At 45.2% G+C, this 14,258-nt stretch overlaps 2 protein-coding genes across 3 annotated transcripts; both read right to left on the reverse strand.

Moving 5' to 3' along the window:
* Window positions 1-946: 946 nt before the first annotated feature.
* On the reverse strand, window positions 947-2,634 carry LOC147006530 (bcl-2-related protein A1-like). 2 transcript variants are annotated; one of them, XM_085868625.1, is made up of 2 exons: window positions 1,927-2,634; window positions 947-1,633 (listed from the first exon to the last, which is right to left on the reverse strand). In XM_085868625.1, exons 1-2 carry the CDS (start codon window positions 2,359-2,361, stop codon window positions 1,592-1,594), a joined length of 477 nt encoding a protein of 158 aa, XP_085724751.1. In that variant the 5' UTR covers window positions 2,362-2,634; the 3' UTR covers window positions 947-1,591. The 2 variants fall into 2 exon arrangements, with proteins under 2 accessions (XP_085724751.1, XP_085724750.1); XM_085868624.1 differs by having other exon boundaries at window positions 947-1,637; window positions 1,927-2,627.
* Window positions 2,635-8,640: 6,006 nt separating this feature from the next.
* On the reverse strand, window positions 8,641-11,689 carry LOC147006531 (uncharacterized). Its single transcript, XM_085868629.1, has 2 exons — window positions 11,031-11,689; window positions 8,641-9,345 (listed from the first exon to the last, which is right to left on the reverse strand). The coding sequence occupies exons 1-2, from the start codon at window positions 11,514-11,516 to the stop codon at window positions 9,208-9,210; spliced, it is 624 nt and encodes a 207-aa protein (XP_085724755.1). The 5' UTR covers window positions 11,517-11,689; the 3' UTR covers window positions 8,641-9,207.
* Between the last annotated feature and the right edge of the window lie 2,569 nt (window positions 11,690-14,258).

Genomic DNA, 14,258 nt, shown 5'->3' on the forward strand with positions numbered 1-14,258 from the left:
GACTTCAGCAGCGAGAAAAACGCATTTATGTCATCGTAATCACTATCCCACTTCTTGCAACTTCTTCAAGACACTCTTCAGGTTGTGAAGATGGTCGCTAACGGAATCTCCCGTGACGAACAAATCATCAAGGTAGATGCCGGATCCTGTAATCCCCAGCAGTAAATTTTCCATTGTGCGTTGGAACACAGATGGCGTCTTGACACGCCAAATGGTTATCGTATGTATCTGAACAATCCACGATGTGTGTTTGTTTTGTGGAAAACTTTTCGTGAATTTGTCACAATAAACTGCTGGCAGCTGTGGCTCAAGTCGAGCTTTGTGAAGGGTTTCCCCCCAAAAAAGTTTTGTGAACAACTCATCAATGCAGGAATGTGGTAAGTGTCTAAGGGGGCTGCCGGATTGACTGGAACCTTGTGGTCTCCTTTCATAACCGGGACGATCCCACCTGGGATACCATGTTAAAAATTTAACTTTAAAAAAATCACATGTTCATGTTCCACCCACGTTTTGCCTCATGCATATTCATGTCTTTCCTCATGCATATTCATGTCTTTCCTCATGCATATTCATATCTTTCCTCATGCATATTCATGTCTTGCCTATGCATGTTTATGTCTTGCCTCATGCATATTCAGGTCTTTCCTCATGCATATTCATTTCTTGCCTCATGCATGTTTATGCTCCGCCAATGTCACGTCATCTCCGCTACAAGCAGGTCAGAGCGGCGCTGCCCTCTCTGGCGGGTGGTGTGGTGGATGTGGAGAAGGCACAGTTTTTTCCGTCGCACTTGGAGTTTTTTAAGACAAAGGAAAAATGATAAAAAATTTTTTACAAGTGTTGGTTAACTTTCCTGTAGCATCCTCTATTCAAGAATTAGGACACGTAGGCCATTCCAGGATACCCGCCAACTTCTGCTGCATACGAACAAAGAAGACGACACATCTTTCAATGCTCTATCTCAGTGAGTTTATTCGTACCATTTCAACTGGATCAGAGTAAAGCTTCTTTATCAGACACACATACTACATTCTTCTCTCCACTCTTCCCGAATGCACACTTCTCATCAATGGAGAGTGGCATTGGGAATGAACAAAGGAAAGAATCAAACTGTGTCGAGCAGCCATGGCAATGTAAAGAGCTGTGATTCTTCAACGGTGGATGGTGGAGCAACAGACGGTGCGAGACGTCGTTCATCCTTCATCTTCGGCCTTATCGTTACTCTTCAACGGCAATAGGCCACAATAACCACCACTGGTACACCATTATTTCAACCATCATGACTTCTAACATGACGGCGACCAACATATAACTACAACTAACATTACGACTGCACTTGTATGAACATTACTTTTCCCACCACCAAAACTACCACTCCTCCGAACATTACAACCACCATCACTATTACTAACATTACCACTACCACTAATACTAACATAACGTGTTCGGGAGTTAAACCTTCCACGTGGTACTCGAGCATCAGATTACCTCAAAGTATGTCAATGATGATTCTGGAATTTGTGATATCTCACAAAGCAAACAATGGAGGCCTGGATTCCACACAAGACCGCAGCACAGACTCATGGGGTCATCAAGGAAGGCAGAGATCTTGGTTTGTGCCTTCGCACAAAATCTTCCTGAGGGAAACACAGAAAGTCTTCAGTTGAGGTAAACTCCCGCCATTTCACCATTACATCCACAGGACACATTTGAGAGATACAGGTGCACGACCAAGACTAAATGTCATCTCTGCGTGGTGGTACCCCAGCCCCGAACTCTAACCCCTCTATTGGAGGACAGTCCGGATCGAACCGTCTTTAGAATCCCCACCAACACAGTCCGGTCTCTCAAACCGCTCGTGCAGAACGACTCAAGGACCAGAGTAACCCTCTCGGGACTGGACCCACAACCGGCTCGATGACTCACCCAACCGCCTCGTTCTCGAATCCAGTCCCCAAGGTGGTTCACCACGAATCGGCTCATCTCAAGGGACAACACCTCGGCTCGTTCATCCACCGTTCCGAACTGGTCGCCCATTTCCTGAGCGACCGTGGCCAACAGGACGATGACGATGACGAGGCTTTCCCAGTTCACCTCCTCATCGGAGAACACGGCTTTCACTACACGGCGGGTCACCGTTCCTGCCATCGAGTTCGCGTTACTCAAATCGCCGCGGTACAGGTACAGCCGTCCCCACAATTCCCCAAAGGTCTCACGGTGTTTGGAAAACACTTCATCACCGATCCGGATGAGAATCGATTCTGCTTGGTTGAGGGTCTGCGGCTCGTCCGGTACCACACGGTGCATCACGTAGGCCTTGATCAGCGCCGTGGTCTCTTTCATTAACAGATCGTCTTCCATGGTGAAACACTCAGAAGACCTTGTCACAGGAACACAAGCTCGAGCAGCCTCGATCGGTGAGGCCGACAAACCGTGGGGATTCTTCTTCCTCTTCACTTTCAGCTGTTCAATGGTTGTTGTTTTATGACTGATATTTCCTTCCACGCAGTTAAATTACAATTCAACATAAATTAACACTAAACACGAACTTGTTTGTATCAATCGATAAAATAATTATTATACAACAACTCTCAGAGATTTTACTCACAACAAAGAGAGGCCTCTGTGGGCGGGGCTAATATTACACACGTGATTCTTCTTCTTCAACATTATCGACTTCTGTTGTTGTTTCAGATCGTGTTTCCATCGATCAGATTTATCAACATTCACTGAAAACATAAAGCATGAAATAGTTTAAATAAAATTGGTTCATATTTGGGATGTATGTTCGTTCAAAGTATTTTTGTATACTCGTGTGTGGCCGTACGTGCAAAAAAAACAACAGAAAAAACTATCAAACCGCAGGCCAGAAACAACAACCACACAGGCCGTTCCTTCGCTCTCGTAAACTACGACTGGATTGGGGCATTGTATTTATCTATAAATGCGCATAAGAAATCGAGAAATTATTCGAATACAGTGAGTCATCACTATCTGGAAGTCCGTACGTTGTAACCCGTCATGGGGAACGCGCTCAAACTTCGTCGCAACTTGGGAACCACTTGTCCGATTAATTTCAAACCTTTAGAAAGGCAAACAAACAGAGATTGCTGGAATTATAGGTAGATAGAAGATAGATACTGTGGGTGCAAAACGCCAAGCAACGTGCCCTGTCATTGATAACTAAGGCGCCCTTTCCCCATCGGCCACGCCTACACAGCAACGTGTCCTGTCATTGGTTGTTAAATAAATGGCCATAACTTGGGAACCACTTGTCCGATTAATATCAAACCTTGAAAAGGCACATACTCAAGTCCCCAGAAATATACCTGGCAAGTTTCAATAAGGTCGAACCAGTGGCTGTCGAGAAACAGCAGTCGCAGACACACACACACACACACACAAACACACACACACACACAAACACACACACACACACACACACACACACACACACACACACACACACACACACACTGCTGGAATTATAGATAAATATAGATATATTTAACCTCCGCCATCGAAGAAGGACGGAGGTTACTGTTTTCACCCCTGTCTGTTTGTTGGATTCGCTATATATGCGAGATATCCCTTATTGTCGGGTTTTCCGTGTGTGTGTGTGTGTGTGTGTGTGTGTGTGTGTGTGTGTGTGTGTGTGTGTGTGTGTGTGTGTGTGTGTGTCTGCAACGAGAGGCTCCACAGCACGAACCAGCGAACCGATTTCGATGAAACTTTGCCAACAGGTGCCATATGGTCTGGGAGTGTGCGCATTTGAATTTCGTTGCCGAGCAACCACCCGTTGCTGTGCAGCGGCCGAAAAACCGCGTACAGTATTTTCAATACTTGTCCTTCAGTTTTGAATGTAGAGAAACGAGACTTCGGAATTAAACACTTCGATATATTTTGATTGAGGTTTTATTTTTCAAATGGTAGTCCTTCAAAAATTGGGTCTGTATTTACCGTCATTTAAGGTGTGTATACAGTGTTTGTCATGAACTACACCGTCGTTCCACCTTTGATCTCTCCTCGATCCAAGCGTTATTGACCAAAGTGAAAAGGATCCAAAATAAATGGATTCACCGGAATTTCTGTCTTTGTGGATTTCTAATAATATGTTTATTTATTTGCCGAAAACGATTCCACGACCCACACACCACCTTCAATTATTTATTTATTTTCCGAAAACAATTCCACGATCCACACACCACCTTCAATTATTTATTTACTGAAAACGATTCCCCACCCACACACCACCTCCAATTATTTATTTATTTACCGAAAATGATTCCACGACCCACACTCCACCTCTAATTATGTATTTATTTACCGAAAATTCCCCACCCACACACCACCTACAATTATTTATTTATTTACCGAAAATGATTCCACGACCCACACTCCACCTCTAATTATTTATTTATTTACCGAAAACGATTCCCCACCCACACACCACCTACAATTATTTATTTTTTTCCTGAAAACGATTCCACGACCCACACACCACCTCCAATTATTTATTATTTAAAGTGGGAGTGGTGTAGGAAAGTGGGCGTGGCTTGTGAAAAATATTGTGTGGCTCAGGAGGTGTGGTCAAACAAGAGCATTGAGAGAAGTTTATCAGGTTTTCCGTGTGTGTGTGTGTGTGTGTGTGTGTGTGTGTGTGTGTGTGTGTGTGCCTGCAACGCGAGGCTCCACAGCACAAACCAGCAAACCGATTATTTTTGAAATGGTAGTCCTTCAAAAATAGGGTGTCTATTGACCGTCATTTTTTATGAGGAGTGCCAGTTGGCAAAATACGCAATAGGAAAAATTTTGCCAGGAAGAGGGATAATTGAATGTGAACCAATATGTCTTGGCAATGAATCTTCGTCGATGGATCGGTCAGAATGAAAAGCATCGTATCCAGTGCTTCGATCCTAGCGAATCCCTCGTCGCCTACTGGCTTGTTATCTTGCCAAAACGAAGTCTTGCAAGATATGTTAGTCAGTTTGTATGTTTTTTTTTTTTGTCTGTAATCACGTATAAAAAATTCTGCAGAGCACAGTTATCATCGGAAATTTTTGTAACTTCGCATATCAGAGGCCTATAGAGGTCCCTTTCAGTGCACAAAATTTTGAAGGTCAAGGTCAAAGGTCAAGGTCACTTTGGCGCAAATCAGGGGAGTCGACGAAACCCTTATTTTTTGAGTAATTTTGATCGGATCGTCTTCAACCTTCATGGGAATATAGTTCATGGTCTGTCGCTCAGCTGATTAATTTTTGGTGGCGATTGGCCTTCACCTTCATGGTTAGCGCCTCAGGTCAAACATATTTTACCCCAAGGTCAAATTTTCAAGTTTTAGGAAACATATCGTGTAGTACCTCAAATTGAACACCTCGATGAGTGCTTTCTAGATATGTCAAGCTTGAGACATTATGACGTTATTTGGTGACGTTATGAGGCAAAAGCATATTTTTCATGGTTACTCTGTAGAACGATTCTCATCGGAATCTCTCGGAGGAAGATATTCCTCAAGGAGTCGCTCCTGGTGGATAGCAGCTCTGTTCACCTCAGTGTGACCTTAAAGAAGTCACACGTGGTCACCTTTTGGCAAGATACGGGTCACCCTGCAGGTGACATTGTTTTTATTTGTTTGTTTGTGAACAGTATTACAGAAAAACCCCTGCACGGATTTCGACGAAACTTGGTGGGGGGATTAGGTATGGTCCAAGGATCATGCCATTAGATCTTGAACTTGGTCCAAAGTCCAATATGGCCGCGATGGTGGCCACTTTGAAAAAATATTTGAATTTTTGTTTTTGCATTTCTACATGTTTTAAGTGATATCCAAGCAAAAAAAAATTTGTTGGAGAAAAAAACAACAAATTTTGCACCTTTTTTTTCAAAAAAATTTCGATTTTATTTTTTGGGCATTTCCACATGAGCGTCGATCTAGTTTAGTTTATTCAATCGTGGCTCAGTGGAGTCTGATCCGTTTTGTCCTCCAATGAATAGGATATCAGGTTCACTTAAGTGACCCAGCAGAATTGGCGGCGGAGGTTTTGCACTCTACCGAGTGCTCCCCCTCTAGTTGAGGTTGTGAGACAAAGTGAGGCCTTGTGGAGTGGCTGGTCAGGTTGCTTATTGGATTACAAACAGGCTTAGTCGTGGGAAGCAAAGAGTCGCTGTGAGTGGGAGGATGTCTTGCTGGGAGGATGTAAGTAGCGGGGTACCTCAGGAATCAGTACTCGAACCATTACTTTTCATTATTTACATCAACGATTTGGATAATGTGATGAAGAGTAAGCTTTCAAAATTTGCAGATGACCCAATGGTGTGCATTTCTGGTCACCACAGTTCCAGAAGGACATAGATGCCATCGAGAAGATTCAGCGTAGGGCTAGTAGATTGATTCCGGGCCTTGATCGACTCAGCTATGAGGATCGGCTGAAGGAGACAGGTCTTTGTACACTAGAAAGGAGGTGGTTACGAGGTGGTATGATGGAGATGTTTAAGACAATGAAAGGTAGAGATAAAATAAGTGCAGATTAATTATTCAACAGAGTGGATCGTGACAGAACGAGGGGCCATAAACTGAGAGTAAAGAAGAGAAGAGTTAAGACAGTAGTAAGGAAGGGGGCTTTCACTCAGAGAGGAGTTAATGTATGCAATGGTCTCCCTGGAAAGGTGGTGGCAGCAGAATAAGTAGAAAAGTTTAAATTAGAATTAGATCGGTACCTGGAAGTTATGGAGAGAGAGGGGTATGGGGACGTTGATAAGACTTTATGTAGTTTGAGTATTGATGGGCGATTGTGTATGGAGTGCTGTTGGTGGGTGTCTTGTTCGGGGGGTTGTGTGGTTGATGTTGTGTGTTTTTAACCAAGCGCATGCCCCCGCCTCGAGGGGAAGAAGAAAAAATACAAAACCTACAAAAACACAAAAAACAAACAAACAAAATTTTTAATTTCATGAATGAAAAACATTTTTTTGTATTTTCTTCCTTCGATCTTGTGTGGATGGGTTGGAGTGGTGTTCGACCAGATATGATGGGCTGAATGACCTCCACCTGTGTTAGATTTCTTTGTAAATTTCCTTGTGAAAATACGATTAAACCTTCGTTTCTGCCATTTTCTTGTTCAACATCGTTGCTTAACCCTTGTCCAGACGAAAGTGGGGGAGGGTCAGGGTTGCCAGATGTCCAATAAGTAAGTGTCCTATTTGTCCGTAAATTCAACCTCTTGTACGATGTACGATCGATAATTGCAAATGTGCGATGTTCAGTTCTTCGAGAACCAAAACTCGTGTCATCAAGAGGAAAAGAGAAACGCGAGTTTATTTACTCACGTTTCTCTTTGCCTCTTCACGACATGTGTTTTGGTTCTCGAAGAACCAAAGAGTACTTTGCTTTTAGGAATGCTCCTTGTTGATCCTTCTTCCTTTGCCACCGCACCTCCTTCCGCAGTAGGCGATGTGGAGGCTGAAGAGCAGATGCTAAATCCGGCAAAAAAGTTTCCCGAGGAGTTCAGGAGCCCTAAGAAGAACTTCAGTTCTTTGACATTTCTTGGAGCAAGTGTGTCAGTAATCGCCATGATCTTCTCATCCGTGGACTGTGTCAAGTTCACGGTTAACTTGTGGCCGAGGAATGTGACTTCATCAGCGAGAAAAACGCATTCATGTCATCGTAATCACAATCCCACATCTTGCAACTTCTTCAAGACACTCTTAAGGTTGTGAAGATGGTCGCTAACGGAATCTCCCGTGACTAACAAATCATCAAGGTAGATCCCGGATCCTGTTATCCCCAGCAGTAAATTTCCCATTGTGTGTTGAAACACAGATGGCGTCGTTGACATGCCAAACGTTAACGTGTGTATCTGAACAATCCACGATGTCTGTTGGTTTTGTGGAAAACTTCACGTGAATTTGTCACAATAAACTGCTGGAAGCTGTGCCTCAAGTCGAGCTTTGTGAAGGGTTTCCCCCCCAAAAAAGATTTGTGAACAACTCATCAATGCAGGAATGGGGTAAGTGTCTAAGGGGGCTGCCGATTGACTGGAACCTTGTGGTCTCCTTTCATAACCGGGACAATCCCACCTGGGATACCATGTTAAAAATTTAACCTTAAAAAAATCACATGTTCATGTTCCACCCACGTCTTGCCTCATGCATATTCATGTCTTTCCTCATGCATGTTTATGCCTTGCCTCATGCATGTTTATGTCTTGCCTCATGCATATTCATGTTTTTCCTCATGCATGTTTATGTCTTTCCTCATGCATATTCATGTCTTGCCTCATGCATATTCATGTCTTTCCTCATGCATGTTAATGTCTTTCCTCATGCATATTCATGTCTTGCCTCATGCATATTCATGTTTTGCCTCATGCATGTTTATGCTCCACCAATGTCGCGTCATCTCCGCTGCAAGCAGTTGAGAGCGGCGCTGCCCTGTCTGGCGGGTGGTGTGGTTGTATGTGGAGAAGGCACAGTTTTTTCCGTCGCATTTGGAGTGTTTTCAGTTGAAGGAAAAATGATTTAAATTTTTACAAGGGTTGGTTAACCTGCCTGTAGCATTCTCTATTCAGAATCAGGACACGTAGGCTGTTCCAGGATACCCACCACCTTGTGCTGCATACGAACAAAGAAGACATCTTTCATTGCTCTATCTCAGTGAGTTTATTCGAACAATTTCAACTGGATCAGAGTCAAGCTTCTTTATCACATGTACATACTACATTCTTCTTTCCACTCTTCCCGAATGCACGCTTCTGATCAATGGAGAGTGGCATTGGGAATGAACAAAGGAAATAATTAAACTGTTTCCAGCAGCCATGGCAATGTAATGAGCTGTCATTCTTCAATGGTGGATGGTGGAGCAACAGACGATGTGAGACGTCGTTCATCCTTCATCTTCTGCCTTATCTTTACTCTTTAATGGCAATAGGCCACGATGACTACAGCTACTACAACCACGACTGGTACTCCATTACTTCCACAATCATGACTTCTAACATAACCACTACCAACATTTAACTACCACAACTAATATTATGACTACCACTTGTACGAACATTACTTTTATCACCACCAAAACTACCACTCCTACGAACATTACTACCACCATCACTATTACAAAACATTACTCCCACCATCACTATTACTAACATTACGTGTTCTGGAGTTAAACCTTCCTCGTGGTTCTCGAGCATCAGATTACCTCAAAGTATCTCAATGATGATTCTGGAATTTGTGATATCTCACAAACCAAACAATGAAGGCCAGGATTCCAAACAAGACCGCAGCACAGACCCATGGGGTCATCAAGGAATGCAGAGATCTTGGTTTGTGCCTTCGCACAAAATCTTCCTGAGGGAAACACAGAAAGTCTTCAGTTGAGGTAAACTCCCGCCATTTCACCATTACATCCACAGGACACGTTTGAGAGATACAGGTGCACGACCAAGTCTAAATGTCATCGCTCCGTGGTGGTACCCCAGCCCCAAACTCTAACCCTGCTATTGTTACGAATCTGGAAACCATGCACACTCAACATTCAGGTCCCAAAGTTAGTTATGCCGGTAAGTACGTGTGAGATAGGTCCCTTTCCTTTTTGTCTCGTGGGAGACTCGAAAATGTGCGTTGTGACGTCTTTAGTTCGGTTTATTACATTCTCATCAACAACAATTACTACGACATCCACTACAACAACGCCACGGCCCCGCACTCAACCGGTCGCCATTGCCCACGTGTTTTTGGCTGAACGCGTGGGCGGAGCCTCCATCGCCTCAGATCGAGGCTCCGTCCGAAGGAAGGGCATGGACTGTTTCCTCCAGCCAAGGAGCGAAGGGCGAGCATGACACGCGCGTCCCAGACAATCGGGAGGTCAGCACGAGTCATCCGACAACCCCTCGTCCAATCAGGAGGTGAGTGGGAGGAGAAGAGACCACTCTCACCTCAGAAGGGTAGAGTGGTTGGCTGAAGTGTTGGTCAGACAAGGGTGCGTTCTGCAGGATCGTGGTGATTGCAGTCTGCAGTCTTGGTGGCGAGTGAGGCTTGGTCTGGGTCGTGGGTTCGAGTCCGACCGTGGTGGTTTGCGTTGGAGCGCTTGAGCTGGGATCCCCATTCCTGTCACAGACTCTGAGCTCCACAAGTGCGGGTCCGGTGAAACCGCACGAGGCGGGAAGGTACCCGAATAGGCCCCTGCCCTAAGCTCGCCTTCCCGTCGAGCTGATAGGCCGAAATAAAGACCCGACGGGTCCCAGTTATTTTGCGCGCGTGTGTGTGTGTGTGTGTGTGTGTGTGTGTGTGTGTGTGTGTGTGTGTGTGTACGTGCGTGCGTGCGTGCGTGCGTGTGTTTGTGTGGCGCCAGTCTGATAAGTGGAATTGTGGAAGTGCTTTTCTTTGCTTGTACATTGCATGCCTTTCATTCGTGATAACTCTGCTCTGTGTTTCCCTCCCCGATTATTATTTGTCAAATAAAACCCTGTTAAATGTACCAGCTCGTTTTCTGTGCTTTCCTTCATTGGCCGAGCAAGGTGCGTATTGAGAAATAGTAAGGCCGTTCGTGCCGCAGGTTGTTCATTCGGTCCGGCATGGCTTTGGTAACTTCCGCTCAGTTACGCCGGATCCGAGTTGGTGATAGTGACTCGATTCAGACAGAGTCGGCCGAGGGTGTGCTTTCCCCGGTAGTTGGACGACGTGGGTATTTAGGTACATTGAAATTAGGCAATTAACCCGACCAACGCCGTCGAAATATTGGCGACCACTGTCTGCAAAGGGACCCGTGACCTTTGGAGTTATCCAAGGGTTACGACCTAAATTCCGGGTGTTCTGTGGGAGATGACTCTACTGCTCCCCCCTGGTGGTCGTTTATCGCCACCGAAACCCCGGCCCACAACACTATGAGAGGACAACCCGGATCGAACCGTCTTCAGGATCCCCAACAACACAGTCCGGTCTCTCAAACCACTTGCGCAGAATGACTAAAGGACGAGAGCGACCCAGGCTCCCTATCTCCGGACTGGACCCACAACACCGACTCGATGACTCACCCAACCACCTTGTTCTCGAATCCAGACCCCATGGTGCTTCACCACGTATCGGCTCATCTCAAGGGACAACACCTCGGCTCGTTCTTCCACCGTTCCGAACTGGTCGTCCATTCTCTGAGCGGCCATGGCCAACAGGACGATGACGTTGATGAGGCGTTCCCAGGTCACCTCACAAAGGGAGAACACCACTTCCGCCATACGGGTCACCGTTCCTGCCACCGAGCTCACGTTACTCAAAACGTGGGGGTTCGGGTACAGCCGTCCCAACATTACCCAATAGGTCTCACGGTGTTTGGAAAACACCTCGTCACCGAGCCGGATGAGAATTGATCCTGCTTGGTTGAGGGTCTGCGGCTCGTCCGGTACCACACGGTGCATCACGTAGGTCTTGATCAGCGCCGTGGTCTCTTTCATTAACAGATCATCTTCCATGGTGAAACACTCAGAAGACCTTGTCACAGGAACACAAGCTCGAGCAGCCTCCATCGGTGAGGCCGACAGACCGTGGGGATTCTTCTTCCTCTTCACTTTCAGCTGTTCAATGGTTGTTGTTTAATGACTGATATTTCCTTCCACGCAGTTAAATTGCAATTCAACATAAATTAACACATAACACGAACTTAGTTGTATAAATCGATAATTATTAAACAACTCTCAGAGATTTTACTCACAACAAAGAGAGGCCTTGGTGGGCGGGGCTAATATTACCACGTGATTCTTCTTCTTCAAAATCATCGACTTCTGTTGTTGTTTCAGATCGTGTTTCCATCGAAGCAGATTTATCAACAAACACTGAAAACATAAATCATGAAATAATTTAAATAAAATTAGTTCATATTTGGGATGTTTGTTGTTCATAGTATATATATATATATATATATATATATATATATATATATATATATATATATATATATATATATATATATTCTTTATATCCGATTATAACCTTCTTGTTCAACATTTTTCTTGTTCAACATCGTTGTTGAAGTTATATTGTTTCGAATTTGGAAGCTTACTGCACACAACAGCCAGGTCCTCGAGATCAGCTATATCGGTAAGTATGTGTTTCTAGTTAGGGTCCCATCCTATGTTTAATGGGTGATTAATTGTACGTGCGCTGTGAGTTATTTTGAGAGTTAGGATTTAAATTACCAACAACCACAACAACGACACCTGCCCTCGCTTCCTTCCACCATCATCCACCAGCACCATTGCACGCGTGCGTGTCAGCACGTACGTGGGTGGAGTCCAGTGTGCCCTCGGCACTCTGGGTTTCTCTGGATGTTGGTGTGCTGGCTTCGCTCCAAATATGGGCACAAGCATTGTGGTCTGGCTGAGCCCCAAATATGGGCACAAGCGGTTTGCTCTGGCTTAGCCCCAAATATGGGCACAAGCGGTTTGCTCTGGCTTAGCCCCAAATATGGGCACAAGCGGTTTGCTCTGGCTAAGCCCCAAACATGGGCACAAGCATTTCGTTCTGGCTTGGCTCCAAATATGGGCATACAGCATTCTCTCTGCCCAATGAGGGAGTGCGAGCGATGGATAAGAGAAGCGCGCATGGGCCAAACGAGAGTTGTTGTTGAGAGCTGTCTTCTGGTCTTCAGAGAGTTGAGTTTTGAGAATTGTCTGCTGGTCTTCGGTCTTCGGGGGTCCTGAAGAGTTGTGGAGCGCCTTCAAGACCACCGTCCTTGATGTTGCCGGTGGATGCCTTGGAGCTCACCGCAAGGCAAAGAAGAATTTTGTCTCTCAAGGGACACTGGACACTCAAGGGACACCTACCTCACGCGGTCGAATTATTGGCGATTCATGGTCCAGTCAGGGATCCATGCCTTTCAGACTTATCCAAAAGGCACGACCTCAATTCCAGTGTGTTCGGTGGATCCGACTCGACTGCTCCCTCCAGCGGTCGTGTTCGCCACCGATACCCAACACCGCAACAATTGGTGTTCAGGAGCGGGGTTCGAACCCCTCGGCCTCTACGAAATTAACAGGATTCGGATCAGGGGTGGAGGGAGCACCCCCCTCCCCCCACCCCCGTTTCCCCCAAATTGCGAGCGAGTAAAATATATTTCTCAATTCGCAACAAGGCAAGCCAAGATGAGATGGCTCAGGTGGGTTTAGGTGTAAGTGTAGTGGAACCCCTGGTCCAGGATGAAACCACCGTGCAGGTTGACCATTCCCCGCGATCAGATCCAAAGGTCGTAATGGGCACGGTCGGGCGCCGGCGAACAAGCGCGCCCTCCGTCAAATTTCCCTCTCGACCCTTGGAGGATCGGCTCTGCTGGAGCCATCGGGCATGAAACAGTTGGTACTGATGATGCAAGCGATGGGAAACAAAATGGATGACATGAAGGGAGACACGCAAACAATAAAAAATAAACCTTGCCAAAAGGTGACCACGTGTGACTTCTTTAAGGTCACACTGAGGTGAACAGAGCTGCTATCCACCAGGAGTGACTCCTTGAGGAATATCTGCCTACAAGAGATTCCGATGAGAATCGTTCAAGAGTAACCATGAAAAATATGCGTTTGTCTGATAACGTCACCAAATGACGTCATAATGTCTCAAGCTTGACATATCCAGAAAGCACTCATCGAGGTGTTCAATTTGAAGTACTACACGATATGGTTCCTAAAACTTGAAAATTTGACCTTGGAGTCAAATATTTTTGACCTTATGCGCTAACCATGAAGGTCAAGGCCAATCGCCACCAAAAATTAATCAGCTGAGCGCCAGACCATGAACTATATTCCCATGAAGTTTGAAGACGATCCGATCAAAATTACTCAAAAAATAAGGGTTTCGTCGACTCCCCTGATTTGCGACAAAGTGACCTTGACCTTTGACCTTGACCTTAAAAGTTTTTTGTGCTGAAAGGGACCTCTATAGGCCTCTGATATGCGAAGTTACAAAAATTTCCAATGATAAATGTGCTCTGCAGAGTGATTTTACGTGATTACAGACAAAAAAAACAAAAAAACAGACAAGCTGACGAACATATTGTTACGGTTGTGGAAATTCGCATTACACCATAAAGGGCCCTCAGGTGAGATATCTCTGTAAGTTCATGTGTAGTTAGCCCCAAACCCGTTGTTTTGAGGGAATAAATGTGATTCATTCGGGCTGCGACGCTTTGAGTCAGTCGTTTTTCTTTCTCTATCTTGTATTTCAAATAAAACCCAACGAGGACGCTCGGTGGGCTTTTGGCGCTATTCTTCTCCACG

This window comes from Eptatretus burgeri, unplaced genomic scaffold, assembly GCF_056783735.1.
Source record: "Eptatretus burgeri isolate ZD-2024b unplaced genomic scaffold, Ebu_testis_v1 Ebu_testis_scaffold_3168, whole genome shotgun sequence".
NCBI classification, from domain to species: domain Eukaryota; kingdom Metazoa; phylum Chordata; class Myxini; order Myxiniformes; family Myxinidae; genus Eptatretus; species Eptatretus burgeri.